This window comes from Muscardinus avellanarius (genome assembly GCF_963383645.1).
Source record: "Muscardinus avellanarius genome assembly, chromosome: 6".
Classification (NCBI taxonomy): domain Eukaryota; kingdom Metazoa; phylum Chordata; class Mammalia; order Rodentia; family Gliridae; genus Muscardinus; species Muscardinus avellanarius.
In genome coordinates, this window is record NC_137791.1 from 98,081,510 (window position 1) to 98,101,445 (window position 19,936).

The following is a 19,936-nucleotide window of genomic DNA, read 5'->3' on the forward strand; positions in this document are numbered from 1 at the left end:
CAGGTTTGCTGAAGGTTTACTCAGTGACAACTGGAGGTAGGGAAAGTTTGAAAGCCACCATGCTAAAATGAATGAATGGAGTTGGTAATGTATAGTAGTGAGAGGAATTTAGCTAACTTTATGAATTGGCTAAACTCCTGGTTCTTATTTTCATTTTGAAATACATTTATTACATTTGAGATACTATATTAATTCATTTCCAAATGGTTGCTAATAGCACAGGAGGTGTGCCAGCCCGACATGGTGTTTTACTTTCTGGTTGTGCCTGTGTTTCAGTTGATAAGCTCTATGAGCTCAGTAGCAGAGCACTGTCTCCCTTCCTTACTTCGCACCTTGTTTGACTGGTACAGACGCCAAAATGGAACTGAAGATGAATCGTATGAGTATCGGCCTCGATCTAGCACAAAGTCTAAGGGGTAAGTGGCATCTTTTACACTGCCATACCTGGGAATCAAAACACTTTCAGTGGAGGGAGTGATAGTGCTAGGAACTGAAGGACCTTATTGTTTGGTTTGTAAACAAAGAGCTGGGTTGTTTTTGTTATGAAGGTGAGAGTGTGGAGGAAGCAGAGTTCAGGTTACACTGTAAATCAAGAGAACGTACCAATTAAACTAGATGCAGTCCATCATTGGGAGCAGTCAGGCAGACACTAATCTCATGAGGGCTGTCCTAGTAGTTCAGTGAAGACTTTTAATCCTCATGGAAGTTCTGAAACCATTCAAAAAAGGCTCTTTTCATGTCGTTTTGGAGAAAAGCAATCGTGACAGGAAAGAATTGAATGCTCTGCATTTTATACCAAGATACTCTTGGTGCTAAAATCCTAGAACTCATCTTCTCCACCCTCAAATTTCCCAGGAAGTTCTTGGGTCACATAAAACAGCTACTGAGCTCAGGACATTGGTTGTCTGTGGTTTAGCTTAATGAACTTGTCAGTTTTCAACTTAGATTTGTGAGAAAGATTTTTTTGTAGTATATTTTCATCTACAAAAGTTATTTTTGTCCAATTCCCTAATAAAATAATTAGCAATCAAATATGGAGCAGTCTAAAATCCTCTTCTTCCTTTAATTCTTGTAGATTTGGTTTGATTTCTGACAGATCTAATAGTGAAGCGTAGGTGTAAACACGCAGTGCATAAAAGCAAAGAACATTCCATGCACACACTGGGTTATTAAACATTCTACTCACAGTTGCCCTACTGCACTGTGTAGGTATCAGAAACATAATAAGCAACATGCATAACTAGCCTTGAGCTATTTTAAAGCTCACACTCTGTCTGCAGTACTAATTTTGGGTTCTTATTTCAGGGATGAGCAGCAACGTGAAAGAGATTATCTGCTGGAAAGGCGGGACTTAGCAGTAGATTTCATTTTTTGTTTAGTTTTAGTTGAAGTTCTAAAGCAGGTGAGCGCCTTTGTATCTACTAAGTCTGTATTTCTTATTCATTGTCTTCTATGCCTTCATGTTTCAGCTCCTTTAGGATGTTGTGTGTAAGATTGCGGCCCACATAAACTAAATCCTTTTCAATTAACTCTGTCTTCGAGCTATCTGGGGCTTTCATGCCCTGTACCCCTCTGGGCTCCGTATTCTTTCATATGCCGTCTTAAACATGAAATCTAGTTAGCAAGACGGAGCCAAATGGAAATTGTGTTAAATATATGCTTTTTGCTGTCGATACAGCCGCCCATTGTACTCTGATCACTCTTTGCTTCCACTTAATTTTTCTTCCTGAGCCCTCTAGCCTGCTTTCCAACATGTGATAACTGTGTGGTTATAGCTGGGGAATGGGGTGACTTGATAAAGTTAAGACTGGATTGCTCAGCGCAAGTCTTTTTCGGGCAAGAATATCCCTCCAATAAATGGTTTATTCATTCAGTGAACATTAGAGTGCCAACCGTGAGCCTCCATCAGTCAGGCACTCTACTACTCCTGCATTTCTGACTCAATGAGAAATAGTAAAGATGTACATAAGTGTCAGATATCATCTTCTATGTTCTTTTCAAAATTAGTACAAGTATATATACAAATACCTGTACCAATATTGAAAGACTTGTTTTATTTCAAAGGTCACAATCTTTACAAAGTTAGATATCACCGGGCATGGTGGTGCAAGCTTGTAATCCCCGCACTTGGGAGGCGGAGACAGGAGGATCGTGCAGTTAGGAGACCCTGTTTCCAAATTAAAAATATAAAACGGGCCTGGGAGTGTAGCCTGGAGGTAGAAGGGTTCCATCCCCAGTACTACAACAAAGAAAAAAAAGTTAGATATCATTTAAGAATGTACCATATATTTCCAGCCATGAACATTGCATGGTTTGGGGGAAAAAAAAATAGGAAACCTTAAAAAAAAAAGTTGTATGTTGAGCTGGGCATGGTGGCGCATGTTTGTAATCCCAGCATTTAGAAGGCTGAGACAGGAGGGTTGCGGTTCAAGGACAGCCTCAGCTACTTAGTGAGGCCCTCTGCAACTCAGTGAGACCCTGTTTCAAAATAAAAAATAGGGCTGGGGTATAGTTCGGAGATAGAATGCCCCTGTGTTCTATCCTCAGTACTGCAAAAATAATTATATGTTGCATATAACATGTTTGGACAGGGAGTTTTTGTAATATAGAATCAAATATATGACAATAAATACCAAGTGTAAAATACAAAAACCAATTGACAGTTTCATTTACCTGTACCACCACTATTACTCCTCCATCCCACTTCCCCCCCAAAAAAAGTTAACTCAGCTTTCTCTCTTCCTTGCAGTGTATGCCCAAGTTATCATATGCTTACACTTTCCTTTTGCATAAAAAAGAATGATCATTGTATCATTTTTGTAGATCCACGAGGTTTAAATATTACAATGTTGGTGAATGGAAAGGGCCCAATAAATGTTTTCTCTTAATCGTATTTTTCAGACGCAAAAGTGTTCTTAGTTGTGTACTTAAGATTATATAGTAGTTTTCATTTTTTTTACTCCAATGGTATTTTCTGTTAAAGTATTAATGTATTCTTATCAATAAAATCAGTGATATGGAATTAGGTGGAAATGACTAGTATCTTTTGTGTGTGTGTGTGTGTGTGGTACTGGGGTTCCTGGAAACCCTTCTACCTCCAGGCTACACTCCCAGACCCATTTTTATATTTTTTTATTTGGAAACAGGGTCTCTTAAGCCAGCAAGGCTGGCTTCGAACCTGTGTAATTCTCCTGTCTCTGCCTCCCAAGCGCGGGGATTACAAGCGTGCGCCACCACGCCTGGCTAGTTTTATTTTTTTAAGTGCCTTTTCATATGTCAGAAACTGGGGGCACAAAATATTCTAGAGAAATACCAAGCTTAGGGGTTTGTTTCCTTTATCTGTAAAATACAGGCCGGAATATCTACCTTGTAAGCCTGTTGCAAATGGTATAAATAAAGTATATGAAAGTATGTAACTAATTTCTGGCACACAAACATGAAAAAACTATTGAAGATAGTTTTCGGGTAGTAACAGAGAGCATGCTGCATAGCTAAGTATTGTCCCTGTCTGTCCTTGTTAGACTTCAAGCATGCCGGGTGTGGTGGCGCATGCTTGTAATCCCCATGCTTGGGAGGCAGAGACAGGAGGATCAAGCTGGTTTGAAGATAGCCTCGCTGGCTTAAGAGACCCTGTTTCCAAATAAAAATATATATATAAAATGGGTCTGGGAGTGTAGCCCAGAGGTAGAAGGATTTCCAGGAACCCCAGTACCACCAAAAATAAATAAATAAATAAATAAATAAATAAATAAATAAATAAATAAAATAATAATAAGACTTCAAGCATAACTGGAACAAATAAAGAATATTTGGGGGCTAGGGTGTAGCTCAGTAGTAGTGCACTTGTGTAGCATGGACAATGTCCTGGGAGATATATATATATATATATATATATAGCTATAGATATATAGATATAGATATATAGATATATATATACACACTATATATATATTTATAAATTTATATATATATAGTGTGGGTGTGTGTGTACGTTTGTATTTTTGTGAATAAATTAATATGGTAAAGCGACAGCACACTAAGTGATATTAAAACAAATTTACTAGGCATGGTGGCATATACCTGCAATTCCAGTTCTTGAGAGGCTGAGACAGGAGAATCAAAAGTTTGACGCCAGCTTCAGCAATGTTGTGAGGCCCTCAGCAACTTAGGGAGGCCCTGTTTCAAAACAAACAGAAAAGAAACCAAAATAGGGCTGGGGGTACAGCTAGGAAGTAGAAGGCCCTGGGGTTAGTTCTCAGGACCACACAATAAATAAATAAAACCACATAAAATGCGGAGTTGTGTTATTTGATGTTGCTGAAATGTCTGGAGCTGGCTTGCAAGGTCAGTCCATTGATCCGGAGCAAGTCCTAGGAGTCAGGCTGCTTCTTCAAAGGCTTCTCATTCCTGGCTCAGGTGTGACTTCACCAGTGGCAGGTGTCTTCTCTGATTTGACTATCAGTGGGGTGATAACATGGCTGATTGACATTTGGGAAACTAGAGCAGAGTGAGCCCAGTGATCCTGTGATTACCCCGGGGCCTATTTTGGTGTCGCAGTCCAGGGAGATGAGGTAGGCGGATCCAAGGGTTATGCCATCCGCCTCTGTGTTTCCACGGGCCTTCCTCTCACCTGGCCTTGGCTTCCATGTTTCCATCTTACATTCTCATCCCTTCCTGTGCCCTGCATTTTGAGGAAGTAAAACGTTTGGCCTGGCTCCTTTTCGAGAAAATAGAAGGGAGAACAAGAATCAGTCAGTGAATTTACATCCTCTCAGGGTAGTGCTATCAGATGTGTGGTCCCAGAGAGAGGTATGCAGAGTAACAAATTGTCATGCCTTTTTACTTCTTTGGCTAGTGGGCATTCAAATATTTCTACATTGGAAAGCTATATGCTTATTATACTTTTATTTTTATTTATTTTTTATTTTTGTGGTACTGGAGATGGAACAACACAAGGGCATTCTACCTCTGAGCTATACCCCCAGCCCTATTTTTTATTCTTTATTTTGAAACAAGGTCTCACTGAGTTGCAAAGGGCCTAAGTAGCGGAGTCTGTCCGTGAACCGTGATCTTCCTGTCTCAGCCTCCCAGTGATCTTCCTGTCTCAGCCTCCCAAATGCTGGGGTTACAAGCGTGTGCCACCACACCCGGCTTTTATTATACTTTTATAATGAAGGCATGTTTTCCCCTCTAAATGACACAAAAGTTTCTTGTAATTTTTCAGACAAATCATACAATTCCTAATTAAGTATTCCTAGTTGTTAGAGACTTTCTTGGTTTTAATTTATGGATGTGGTACAAAAATTAAGATGCTTCTTCCAGAAACTCCAAATTTTTGAACTTAGTTTTTGACTTGCCATCAGCATGAGATTTTAAAAGCTCAGCATTTACCTCATTTCTTCCCTGAATCATCAAAGTACTTCTAACAAGTTCTCTGAGTCTTGGGAAGGTGGGGTCTGGGAATGGCTGCTTCCTCATCTACTCTCTGCTCTGTTTGTGCTCTGGCAGTGTGGGGACAAGCCTCACAGGGCATTGACTTCACACTGGATTCCAGGCCCAGGTTATCAGGACAGTCTCCATTTCTAGAACATGTGAGAGAAATGTTCCTTTTGATCCCACTCTGGGCAGTAATAAATATTGAGCTATTTTGCCAAGACACGATCATGCCCTATGCTCTTGGAGTCAAATCATGTTGGCTGCTGTCCATCCCTCTCCTTGGGACATGTTTCAAAAACAGTACTAGGAGGGTGCAGTGGTACAGGTCCATAATCCCAGCAACTTGATCTTCCTGAGGCAGGAAGATCACATATTGATGCCACCTGGGCAACTTAGCAAGACCCTGTCTTAAAATGAAAAGTAAAAAGTGCTGGAATTATAGCTCAGTGTTGGAGCATCCCTGGATTCAATTTCCAATACCACAAAAGTAAATAAATAAATAAATAAATAAATAAATAAATAAATAAATACTGAAGTGGTACAAATGCTCCCCTCAGTGCTGTGTCTGCTTCGTCACCTTCTGGTTGAGATAAATAAATTATATTTTTTGTTTATTAAATTTCTTGGAGCTCATTAGAATTTAGTCATGGTTACTCTTATTTAATGTCTCAGAATCACATTTCATTTTACTAGTTCCTGATCATTATTCACGACTAAATTTATCTCCTTCTTGATAGACTTCTCAGTTAGCTTTGTAAGAAATCTATTATCAACGGTTTAGTTGTCTCTGAGTAATTACAGTTCTCTATTTCCCCTCACTCCTAATCTAATTTGTGACTTTCTTGGTTTTACCTGAAATCTCTATTAAAATGTCAGCTTATGGTTAGAGTTCCACCATCTGTGATTTTTAAATTTTAAGAAATTTTGAAACTTTTGTGTGTTTTTTATTGCATTGGACCACAGCTCTGCAAAATTGGTTAAATTACAATTTTGCTTTAAGAAATACTGTGGTCATTGGTCTCTTCATGGATGCCTCTCTGTGTTGCGTGTAATGGTTACCACTGCTTGAAACTCTCCAAACTAGAGTATATTACTATTTAAGCTTAGATATACGAATTTATCCTAGTTCATTTCGTTGCTTCCCCCCTTAGTCATTGAGTTTTATATTAACTACACCCCTTTAAAGGTGTTTTATGTTTTATATTTGGGCAATGTATTTTTTCTCATTTTTGAACTTTCTAAAAACTGGTAGTATGTGTTTATTATCCTCTAAGACTTCCTTTTTCACTTAAAATAATGTTACTAAATTCAGTCCATGTAGCTCTGTATCTTCTTTTTTTTAAAGGCAGTAATTGCTGGTGTAGAAGAAGGGAATTTTTGCTTTACTCTCTTAGATGTAATGACTCAGGTACTAAAAATTAAATTGACCAAAGACAGGCTAGCCAGTATATGTATGTGCATATGGAGGCCTTCATAGAAAAGAAATGGAGACTCAAAGAAGGGTTAGAGCAGGGTTTATATATCATTTTATCAAAGAGTGATTCATTGTACAGAAGTGATAAGACAAGCATTTGGCTTCAGGCACAAAGGATTATAGGGCCAATATATGAAGTAAACTAGAGGAAAGTCAGGGTTACTCACTAAGGCTGGTCAATTTAGATCCATCTCTGTGCTAACTTCCTCTCCAGTGAATAGGTCAGTCTCCTCCTGGCTCAGGGTGGACACATTCAGTAAGGATCTTTAATATACTACATTTGGGCAAAGGAGCTTTTCCTACATCTACTGCTTCTCAGTTGCTTTCAGCTCTAAGTAATTCATATCCCCAGATGGCATCCTGGGAGGTGACAGCCTCAGACCCCTCTCACTAGATTTGGGCCGTGTGGAGATCACTTCACATCCTGCCCGCAGTGTGTACAAAGCCTCATTTATTTGCCTTGTTTGTTTGAGTGACTGTTTTTTCATTGACTAGGTATAAAATGGTAGCTTGCATATTTTCATTCTCTTGATTACTAATGAAATCAAATTATCTTTTTGTATGTTTATTGTCTTAGGAACAAACTGATTGTTGACTTCACCCATTTAAATAATGATAATATTTATAAAGGTCTAATTAATAAGTTAGATCTTTCTTACATAATGATTTTCTCCCCCCTCTAAATTCTAGATTCCTGTTCATCCTGTACCTGATCCCTTAGTTCATGAAGTTCTAAACTTAGCTTTTAAGCACTTTAAACATAAGGAAGGGTAAGTAAAATAGTAACTTGGGAGTGTTGTTTTTTCTCATAGTTCAAGTTGGGACAGTTTAAGTATAATATAAATTTCTATTTGTCATTTGTTTTTAGAATTCAAAGCAATTATTTTCCCATTCTTTTGAATTCCCACAAAAGGCTTATAGGAAAAATTCTTTTAAATTAATTCTTAATACTATAGCCAGGGATGGGAGCACACCCTGTAAGCCCAGTTCTTGGGAGGCTGAGACAGGAGGATTTCAGGTTCCAGGTCAGTGCCCCGTAACTTAGCAAGACACCATTTCAATAAAAAGGGTTGGAGATATAGCTCAGAGGTATGATGTACCTGGGTTCAACCTCCAGTACCCCCCACACAACATTATAAGAATTGTTAACACTATAGATTGGATTTATAAAAACCAGAAGGTTAAAATTTATGTCACATTAACATTAAGAAAGTGCATTTGTAGAAACATTTAATGAAATATTATGTTTGTTCTGTTATTTTAGATATTCAGGAACCAACACTGGGAATGTGCATATCATTGCAGATTTATATGCAGAGGTGATAGGGGTTCTTGCCCAATCAAAGTAAGTTTTATAAATCATTGATTTTTATTTGCTTTGTGCTTTTAGGATGCTTTCTTACTAACTGGTAGAAGCGAAAGGAACTAATAGTTTTAGACCCACCTTTTGCCACTGCGTTCTCATGAGCCTGCCTCCCCCTTTTATTCCTCACTAGCCTGTTCCCTAGAGGCTCCTCACAGTAACACCCACTCTTTAGTTTCACAGCTTGTTTTATTTTATTTGCTGTTTTCTATAATGTCTGAATCGAGTGAGTCAGAAATTGCCAAGAATACTCTGGATATTACCTTGTTCCCTATTTTTAACAGTTTGATGAGAAGTGTTTTTAAAATTCTTTGTTTTAGAACTCTTTACAGCGGTAATAATTACTTTTATTATTTTCCAGTTGAGTGCTTTTATTTCTGATATTAGAATACAATGTCTTCTAATCATCTTATTTGTTTTAATACTAAAAGAGGTGCTGGGGATGTGGCTCAGTGATAGCCTGCTTGCTTAGCATCTAGGATTACTTCCTGGAAAGTGTTATTCATTACGACTTACACTCATTAGGATTTACCAAACCATCATTACAGAAAGCATAAAATATCTTTGGCTCTTTGTGTTTGCTCTATAATCTTTGGAAGGTTTTGAATTTTCTTTTGTTGCTATTTGGAAGTTTGTATGGAAAAAATTAACATTTCATGTTTTCTTGAATGCTTTTGTTTTTAACTTCTTGGCCCTGAAATCACCATCTAAAAACTTATCTAAATTCTAAAAAGGCAAGAACAATTATTTTCATATTTAATAGTTAGCATTTAATATTAAGTAATATATTTGATTTAGTTATTTTAACCTTTTATAATATACTAGGGACCCTTGTATAATCCATCCTGTGAAACTTAGAATGTAGTTTGAGTATTTTAAATAATTAAGACATAGACAATAACACTGTAGTGTCTCATTTATATTTCATTACTCTCCAGGAGTGGTGGCGCACGCTTGTAATCCCTGCTCTTGGGAGGTGGAAACAGGAGGATCACACAGGTTCGAAGCCAGCCGCACTGGCTCAAGAGACCCTGTTTCCAAATAAAAAAGTATAAAATAGTTCTGGGAGTGTAGCCCGGAGGTAGAAGGGTTTCCAGGAACCCCAGTACCACCAAAACAAAAAAACAGAAATAAAAATAAAAATATATTTCATCACTAATGAGTCACTAATTCAGGAATATGGTCACAAAATCATAATATGGATAGTGATATATTTGTATTTATGGCATAGTAATTTGTGATTTTTTTAACAAAAAATAAATTTCAATCTTAAAAATATAGATCAGATATTCTGTATTAGCAAGTTTGGATGCAGGAGAACAGAACATCATGGCTAAGTTAACTCTAGATGGTCAGAATTGTACATTTAAGTGGCCAATAAATTCATCATATGATACCAACCCAACAAGTCTAATTGTAAGAGAAACACCACCTGAGAACATGTTGAGGCGTTCTCCACTCGTGTATATATTAAGAGTGGGAGAAAATGTGGCTGGATCCACATTGGGTTCAGGCTCATAACACTGAGGGAACATGGAGAGTAAAGTAGGAAGTTTTCTTGGATGGTGGTGATTAATATTTTTATTGAGAAATTTAGTAAAAAAAAAAAATCCCCTTGGCTTCTACTATTATTTCATTAGAAGGTCTTTATCCTCTTTAGAAAGTTTTTCTTAATGAAATGCCAAAGAGCACTGTCATGTAAAATGGTATTCTATTTCCCATGATAAAGGCCAAAATACAGCTTATGCTTCCGAATATATATTTGTAGTTTTTTAATAGGTAGTTTTCTTTTTACCCTCACTGTGGTCAGTGGCTTTTGGGAAGCATGCCTTATTTGAGTTTGTTTCAGCTGTCAGGAACTGGTTTTCCTGAGTAATATTAACAGTAAAATCTGTAGTTTCGTAACATATAGAGGGACATAATTAAATACCATTGATTAATAAACTATTAGGTATCCTTTTCAGATATAAATGAAGAAATAGTACTCTTAGCAACTGTGATTTGAATCCATGCTTGTGTTCACATTTCAAAAATGGCTTTTCCGTAGCTTATTCATATTGCAAAACCAGTACCCTCTCTTCAGTTTTTCTGCAGCATAGTAAGACACTAATTTTAAGTGATAATTAATATTCTGCAGCTGCTTGGTTTGTTTCTTAGAATGAATTTTACATCCTTAATCTGTTCTTTATATATTTCTCATCACAAACCTTAAAAATTGGAGACAGTGGGAGATTGAGGCAGGAGGATCACAGGCTTGCAGCCAGCCTCAGCAACTTCTGAGACCCTCAGCAACTTAGCAAGGCTGTATTTTAGTCTTTTTATTTTTTGAATAGGGTCTCACTGAGTTGCGAAGGGCCTCGCTTAGTAGCTGAGGCTTTCTGTGAAGCGCAATCCTCCGGTCTCCTCCTCCCGAATGCTGGGATCACAAGCATGTGCCACCACACCTGGCTGCAAGACCGTATTTTAAAAATTAAAAAAAAAAGGGCTGGGGGTGGTGCATCCTAGAAACAGAATGCCATTGTGTTCAGACCCCAGTACAAAAAAAAAAAGTTGGAGATGGTTTACATAGAGATGTTTTATGGACAGGTTATTTGATCTTATTTTATCATGGTTATTATTAATAGTAATGGTGCTATATTGAAAATATGGGATAATAAAGAAATTATATCTTTTCTCCTTCAGGAACATCTAATTTTAAAATAAACTGACAGCAAATACAGTATAATATCTCCATTTTCCTCTGTTTTCTTTTCAGTTGGAGGAGGACAGAGAAACGCAGTGGTATTTGAGCAAAGCTTTTGATTTCACTCTTTAATACTGTGCTGGCTATTGGTATTTATAATTCACATCAAATTACATCTCCACATATTTTTAAAGGTTTCAGGCGGTAAGGAAGAAGTTCGTGACAGAATTGAAAGAACTGCGACAGAAGGAGCAAAGCCCACACGTGGTTCAGAGCGTCATCAGCTTGATAATGGGAATGAAGTTTTTCCGGGTGAAAATGTACCCTGTGGAAGATTTTGAAGCGTCGTTTCAGTTTATGCAGGTGGCTTACCTCCTCAGTGATAGTACTAGAGTGGCCTGACGGTGGTTATTCTTGTTCTTTATGACTCTTTACGAGAAACAAAGCATGTACAGACAAATGACAAAACATGATTGATTTTCTGTTTTCACAAACATGGATTAACTTTCTTTCTTTAAATCTTTTTTTAAAATTGAGAATCATTTGGCCTTCATTTCTTGGTTAATGGGAGAATGTTCAAAAAATTTTTATGATATTACAGATTCTTTAACCTTTTCTCTTTTGTTAATCTGATGCATCTTTTTATTTCTTCCTCAAGGAATGTGCGCAGTATTTCTTAGAAGTTAAAGATAAAGATATAAAACATGCACTCGCTGGTTTATTTGTGGAGATTCTTATCCCTGTAGCTGCTGTGAGTATATTTTATTTGTGTTCCATTCATGTGTCGTAAGAGAAGAATACGGCTTTATAGTTCCATTTCTTTTCTGAAACCTTTGTCAGGTAGCAAGCTGGGGCCGTGAAAGGGCTCAATGCATCTGGTTCTTGTTTTGTTGCTTTGTTTTGTTTTGTTTGCTGACACAGAGTTTGTATTTCATTTTTTTTGTTGTTGTTGTTGTTTCAGAAGGTAGGGTAAATTGAGCCCCTTTATTCTATCTTGGCTAGGAATGGAAATTAATTACATGATTTTTATTGAGATTTTATTCTACATAAATTTTCAAAAAAATCTTATTCTCATGTTGAGAAATTAAACTTTTGACTTTCATTTTAAAGCCTGAGTTTACTGACTTATGTATTTACATGAATTGATATGTAGTATTTATGTACTGCTTTCTGGACCATGTTTAGAGAAGGTGGACAAAGAATTTTAAGAAAAGTTTAAAAATTCTAAATATTAATGACAGAATATTTGACATGATAATTTTGGTCTGTCATCAATATTAGCTTGTAAATATTTGAAGGATTTCTAAAAATGGGGACACACAGAAATCATGATTCAAAGTTTGCAAGTGGTTTGAGTCAATCCCCTCTCCCTCCCCTCCCAGTTTTTAGCCAGGTAAAATAGGCTCAATTTATTAAATAGAAACAGGCTAGTGTGTATAAAGCTAGGTCAATTCTCCACAATTAGCAAATGTACTTTCCTTAGAAACAGTTTAAATTGTCACTTATCTATCCCAAATTGTCATTTGCACTTTACCCTTTGAGAATTATTTTTTGCCAGGTATCTAAGTGAGGTTAGGTTTTGGTTTGTAAAGCAGTTCACCAAAGGAGCAGATTGTTGTAAGAAAACTCTTGACAGTGGTCCATTTCCACTGTGTTGCCTGATTCTTTTATGCCATGTTTGTTTATGTGTCCAGGTTTATCAGTTTGCTGGGGCTATAATTACACACTACAAACTGGGTAGCTCAATAACAAAGCCACCCAACAACTGTTCCGTAGTGATGGAGAAGTCTGAGATAGGAGAGCATGCTGGCAGCTTCGTGCCTTCTGAGGGCTGGGGAAGAATTTGTTCCATGCCTCTTGCCTAGCTTGGTGTGGTTTACTGAAAGTCTTTGGCATTCCTTGGCATGCAGAGGCAGCACCCCTAACTCTGCCTTTGTTTCATATGCCTCTCCATGTGTGCACATCAGTGTCTCTGTGTCCCCCTTTTTAAAGAACACCATAGTCGTGTTGGATTAGGGCCCCCTCACCCCAATTTAATCAGATCTGGATGACCTTTTTCCACTCGAGGTCACATTCTGTGGTCGGGGGTGTTAGGCATTCACACAGGGACTTTGTGGGGATCTCAGTCAATTCATAACCCCAGAACTCTGCACCAGCAGTTCCCTCTGCCTGGATCAGTTGACCTCTCTGGTAACCTCCTTCCCCTCCACCTGGCTGGCCTGTTTATTTATTCATTGTAGGCATGGAGTGCTTTCTCTGTTTCTGGCCCTCTTCTATGTGTAGGGAATATGACAGAACAAGATGGGCAGGTCATTCTGCCATTGCAGAGTTTACCACTCATATGGAAAACAAAGCAAACTAGGAGGTAGAATCTGTAGTGTGTTTATGGCAAGTACGATGAAGAAAGGTAAACTGGGTGGGAGAGCAGGGATAATGATGGCCCAAGGGGGTAGAAGAGGTATACTTTTAGTGTGGTTAGGAAAGACTACCACCTTGAAGGAGATGGTGACCAATTGAGTAAAACCTAAAGGAACGAGGAAGAAAAGCTTACTACATCAAACAGAAGAGCATCTCAGACCGAAGAAACAAATGGGGCATCCTGAGGCGAGCCCACATTTCTCCGGGTTCTCGGGCCAGCGAGACTGGGGTGGCTGGCCTTGGTGTGCAGGGCACAGCAATGCTAGATAAGGCTGGGGTCGGTTCTGTAGGAAGCTGGTGCGATGTGTAGATAAGACCTGCTGGGTTTAGCTTAGATGCTACTTCCTTGTGGATTTTGCCCAGAGGGGCCCTTCAAGTGCTCCAGGAGCCCACAGCAGGCGCCTCCAGCACTGTTAGACTGGGCTCACCACCTGTGTCTTGCCTCCCTTTTCCACCTGTTCACTCACACAGGGCAGGGACCAAGTTTATCTTATTTACTTAACACCCTGTCATCTGGCCTGTTATAATACTTCGTTGAGACTCTTGGTGAATTATTAGCTAATACCAAACCTTGCAGAAAGTTCTTGTAATCCGTGTGTAGTTTAATGTTTGTAACCATTTTCTTTCTGTCTGCACGACCTCTTTACTTAGGCTGTTAAAAATGAAGTCAATGTCCCCTGTTTGAAAAATTTCGTGGAGATGCTTTATCAGACTACTTTTGAACTGAGCTCCAGGAAGAAGCATTCATTGGTACTGAGACATGTTTCAAACCTTTGCATGTTTACTTGGGAGTTTTAATGATTTATTTATGAATTGAATGGAGATAGAATTGTAAAATCTCTGAAGAGCAATACAAAGACCAATTTTACATACATATTTTATAAAATCTCCTGTTTTTAATTTAATTTTATTATTATATGATCTGCATCAGATATTTTACTCACACCTCCTTTTAGGTATTTAACTGTCTTGACAGGTCTTTTAAATTTTGTATTATTGCCGGGCGTGGTGGCGCACGCTTGTAATCCCAGCATTTGGGAGGCCGAGACGGGAGGATTGCGGTTTGGGGACAGCCTCAGCTATTTAGTGAGGCCCTTGGCAACTGTTTCAAAATAAAGAATAAAAAAATAGGACTGGGTGTGTAGCTTGGAGGTAGATTGCCCCTGGGTTCCATCCCTAGTACCACAAAAACAAAACAAAACAAACAAACAAACAAACAAAAAACATTATATAGCCAGGCGTGATGGTGTGGCACCTGTAATTCCAGTACTTGGCAGGCTCAGAATCCCAAAGTTCCACGCCAGTCTCAGCAACTTGGCGACACCCTGTTTCAAAACAGAAAAATAAAAAGGGCTGGGGGTTTAGCTCAGAGGTAGAACTTGCCAGGAATAAATCCTCAGTACCACCAACAGATAAATAAAATAAATTAAAAAGGGCCAAGGGTACAAATGGTTCTTTGTTAGATTATTCTGTGAGATTATATTTTTTATTACAAATAGAAAGATGGCATAAAGTATTTTTAATTTTCTTGTTTGCTTATGAGAATAAATGAAAAAATATTCACAAATCCAGTGTTTTTCCAAGAGAAATGCTAATTCTCTCCTTTCCCTATCTCCCATAGGCTTTGTATCCACTAATTACCTGCCTTTTATGTGTCAGTCAGAAACAGTTTTTTTTAAATAACTGGCATATTTTCCTACAAAACTGTTTGTCACATTTAAAGGTAAGATATAATTACATTACTGACCGTGAATTTTGTGACATTCACTTATACATATATATCAAACCGTATATGACAAACCTTTCATTATTCTTGGTCCATTTCAATAATACTTTTTCAAATCCTTTTTCTTATATGTACTTTATTTATTCTATAGGGAATTGTGTATAGAAATGAATTAACTTTTGATTGCAAATTTATATAATCTCCATTATGATTGATTTTATTCTTAGATCTAGGAATTTGTGTTAATAAATTAAAACACTACTTTATCTCATGAAAGTCTCCGTATGTTTGTCTTTGTTTTGAGAAAATTCAGTAATGTTGGCTCACATCTAAGTAACATAAAAAAAGCTTTGGTAATAAAATAGCAACAGAAGCACATTGAATTGCATATGCCCAGCCACACATGAAAGTGTGCTGCTGGATCTACACAGATGTCAAAGCTCCCGAAAGAACTATGAGGTGAAGGAAGGGACATTTGATACTAATAGTGTCCGGCACATCTATGCTCAGTCTTTCTTAGTACTCAAACAGTAGTATGAGCGATGGGAGGACTGTTCTTTTCTCAGGATGCTCCGCTATAGAACACAAGTGATGTCTGACACAAAGATGGGCACATTCTTCATCTGCATGTTACAGGGATGCCCAGTGTGGAAACTCCTTCAATGTATAGTTAAACGAGACTTGGAATATTTGCTTAAGAGCAACAGTACAGACGTGGCATTTCCTTAGCCACACAGTTCCCTCTGGTACTGGGAGAAATAGGACCGGTCTATTAACCCCACTAGATGTAATCCTGCATCTTTTTTTATGATTTTAGGTATCATTTTCAAAATGGTTTGATTTCTTGGTGAGGTGAATAATGGAATATATGTCTTTGAAAAACAGTTTCGTCCATTTTCCTCATAGCTATGCATTGCTGTTATTCATATTTACATGAAATTTGTTATAACTTCGTTGCTTTATTTATGAAAACTTTCAGAACCAAATCAACTGATTTCAAGTCTATAGCTTGCTACCAGGACAAAGAAATTAATTTATTATATTCTACTTGCTGTGGCCCCTTTTTGAATAATTCATAACAGGCATAGGTGCTGAAAGGGAACAACGAGATCATTTTTGGGTAGTGTTATTTTTCATACTTTCAGTAAAATATTTTTAAGACATGCATTTAAATGTTTCTGGAAGGTTGCTTGGTTTCATGAAAATTCATACCTTTCTGCTGCTTGTTGAATTTTTTTAATATAAACATATATGTTTCCACCTAACATATTTGCAATACTTTCGCAGCACCCTAACTTTTTTTGTCTTAAGGCTTTCATTTAAAATGCTCTGTTTCCTTTGAACCCTTACCTCCTGTTAAATATTTCTGGCATATTGTCCATTTTCATTAATGGCGGTATCAATCTGCCAGGCTAAAGGAGATAAGAGCCACTCAGCATGAGTAGTTGGAATATAATTGTCTTGGCCATTAACCCTTAACTTACATTAAGGCTCTATTCAGCAGAAATTTTATGACTTGGCTTCAGTCTATTAAGTTTTAGATAATGTGGCTGTTCTGCCTAGTTGAGGTAAGGAGTTTTAAGCATTCAAAGAAAAATCATGCTAGTTTTCTGTTGGAACAATTATAATTTTTATGTATTGGAAAAAATGATGCAAGATAAAGGCCTAACCTAAATTGATTTTACTTGACTGGATTCAAGTAATTCCTTGATTTAAAAAAAGTACATAGCCGGGCGTGGTGGCGCACGCTTATAATCCCCGCGCTTGGGAGGCGGAGACAGGAGGATCGTGCTGGTTCGGAGCCAGCCTTGCTGGTTTAAGAGACCCTGTTTCCAAATATAAAATAGGTCTGGGAGTGTAGCCTGGAGGTAGAAGGGCTTCCAGGAACCCCAGTACCACCAAAAAAAAAAAAAAAAAAAAAAAAAAGCACATAAAACAGTTTTACTTATTGTATTCCTTAGGATTGATTTTTAATATTTAGTGGATGCACGCAATTTATTATCTCCTTTCATTGTCACTGTACCTAAGGTTGAAGGGAGATACGTGACCCATGTTTAAGAAGCTGTTAAGTTGTAGGGCTTTGCATCCAGATTCGACCAGTTTTACCACTTCCTCTTTCTGGTCCACCACAATAAGGGATATAAGCAAATGTTTTTCCTATAATTCTATTCTCTAGAGTTATAGGAATATATATATACATATATATATATATGTATATATGTATGTATTATTAAAGCACGTTAAGATACTTTAGTTTTTCTTAATGACTATGCCAGCTTTTTAGGTTGGTGACCACAAAAAATGGCAATATTCTTGTATGCCCATAAGTATCGTGTAAGAAAGCGTCATTTTATTTGCCATCATATAAAAATAATTTGGGGATTTCCCGCCATCATCTATTTTAATTTTCTTTTAAAATTTTTAAGTCGTTTGAATTCACAGGTAGAGTTTGAAGAGGAAAACCTAGGTAGTTAAAATTTTGACTTTTTTTTAACTGTTTTCTCTCAGTTCAAGCGTAGGAGGTGTGTCCCATGTTGCCCAACTTGCGGGGTTGTTTTGTCCTTCATGTTTCTGGCCACTGTCTTGGAAATGTCAGATTTCTCCTAAATAGAGGCCTTGGTGAAGAGCTGTCTTGTTTTGTGCTTATTTTCATCTAACATGCATGTGCTGCATCTCATGTTTACGTTTGCTGTCTCACATTGCTTTATTTAGATGCCATCTAACAACAGTATCAGAAAACAAATAGAAACCCTCCAGGTGAGTCGTATTGACGTTCCAAAGTCAAGTATTGCTTCGTTTCCTTTAAGCATGGCATTTGTTGTTTTCCTTTACCCATGTTGCATTGCTCGTCTAGTAAATTTGTTCAGACCTGCTTCCGTGTTGTCAGAGTGGCCCACTGCAGAAGCTTTCTTCACCAGGTGTAGTATTCATGTGATCCCAGAGGACGGATTGCAGAGATAGAAGGGATGGGGAATGAGGATTTTTCAACACCACGAACCATTTTTAAATATTGTTTATAGTGTCTAGCTGTTGTAAGTGAAAATGTTAAACAAAAACACACAGTTTTCAGTGGAATTAAAGAGACAGCTTAGATTTTGAATGGGATTTTGATGGAGTTTTGTAAACTTTTATTCTCTTGTTTTAAAGGTTTTTAATAAGTTATTTTTTTAAGTTCACAGGAGAGAAAAGGGAAGAAACATGTTAAAATGATTGCTGCAAAGATTATATTTAACTGATATGTCGAACTTTGTTGTACATTCATGACCTTAGACTTATGTATGTAATAGTCTGATTATTTAAATTAGACCAGTGTTGTCACTAGGGAGTTATGTGTCTTTAAGATTCAGATCAATTTAGGATTTTTTGTTTGTTTTTGTTTTTTTATTTATATGTTCGTTTCTTACCTTTTTTGTGGCACTGGAGATTAAACTCAAAGGCATTCTGCCTCTGAGCTACACCCCCCTGCCCTTTCTTTTTTTTTAATTTTTATTGGTGCATTATATTCATACATCATATTGGGTAAAAAAAAACTTGTGTGTACAGACATGCACACAGCACTGATTTAAACAGTCTTGCTAGGTTGCAGAGTGTCTCTTGCTACATTGCAGAGGCTGTCAACACACCTGCGATGCTCCTGTCTCAAATGGGGTTACAGGCATGTGCCACTGTACTCAGTTTAGTTTACTTTTTATTATTAGAACATATATAGCTGCATTGTAGCAACTGAAAGAATCATTAGTCATTAACTTTTTAAATTGCTTTTCATCTTGTTGTTTTGTTTTCATACTGTGCCAAAGTTAGCTTTATAAACATAGCAGTCCATCTTGAAAAGCTTGAAAACCTGGTTGTTGTTTTTATGCCAGATAGCTCATAACCTAAAAGTAATCCAGATACTTTTATATATAATCATTTATATGAGAATAATTTTTACGTGGAATATAGTGGGTTTTTTTTTTTTTTTTTTTTTTTTTTTTGTACCGGGATTTGAACTCTGGCATTCTATTACTGAACTACATCTAGTCCTTAGTCTTTTTTTTTTTTTTTTTAAATAGGACCTTACTCAGTTACTGGTGCATTGGCCTCTGGCATCAATCCAGTGATCCTCCTGTCTCAACCTCCTATGTGCTGGAATAACTTGTATGAGCTACCACACCTGGCTTTAATTCTTTTTTTTTTTTCTTTTTTGTTACTAGGGGCGGAACCTTGGGGCATTCTACCTCTGGGCTACACCCCAGCCCTGTGGGGTTTTTTTTTTTTTTTTAATTTTTAATTTTGAAACAGGTTGAGTTGAACTCAGGAGTGAGTTGTGGGAGGCCCATGAAGTAGCTGAGGGTAACTGCAAACCTGTGATCCTCCTGTCTCAGCCTCCCAAGTACTGAGATTACAAGTGTGCACCACCACCCCCAGCTGAAATATCATTAATGTGTAATTTTCATTGATATTTCAAAAGAATAATGTGAATTTTTAGATTTTATACAGCAGTTTTAGATTCGTAAGTAAGAATGAGAGTAGTTTTCAAAGACTTCCCATACATGCCCTGTCCACACACCTGCAAAGCCTCCCCCATTGTCAGCATTCCCCACCAGAGTAGAACGGTTGTTACCACTGGTGACCCTGCTCCGACGCACAGTATCATCCCGAGTCCACAGTTTATATTAGGTTTTACTCTTGGCATTGTTCATTCTATGGGCTTGGACAAATAATTAAGGATGTGTATCCATTGTTACAGTATGAAAGAGTGTTTTTACTGCCCTAGAAGTCGTCTGTGCTCTGCCTACTCATCCTTCCTACCTTCATATCTCCTCACCAAGCTTCTATGCTGATATTTATTTTCTG

At 37.5% G+C, this 19,936-nt stretch overlaps 1 protein-coding gene across 2 annotated transcripts in view; it reads left to right on the forward strand.

Annotated features, from left to right (window-relative positions):
* FRYL (FRY like transcription coactivator) overlaps nt 1-19,936 on the forward strand; it is a gene marked incomplete at both ends in the record, with an annotated part of 144,964 nt that overhangs the window by 12,115 nt on the left and 112,913 nt on the right. For both annotated transcript variants that reach the window (XM_080697003.1, XM_080697004.1), the window contains 8 exons: nt 277-416; nt 1,306-1,402; nt 7,601-7,680; nt 8,175-8,255; nt 11,151-11,319; nt 11,615-11,707; nt 14,026-14,124; nt 14,996-15,097. In XM_080697003.1, the coding sequence (XP_080553129.1) occupies nt 277-416; nt 1,306-1,402; nt 7,601-7,680; nt 8,175-8,255; nt 11,151-11,319; nt 11,615-11,707; nt 14,026-14,124; nt 14,996-15,097 (861 nt within the window). The remainder of the gene's footprint in view (nt 1-276; nt 417-1,305; nt 1,403-7,600; nt 7,681-8,174; nt 8,256-11,150; nt 11,320-11,614; nt 11,708-14,025; nt 14,125-14,995; nt 15,098-19,936) is intronic.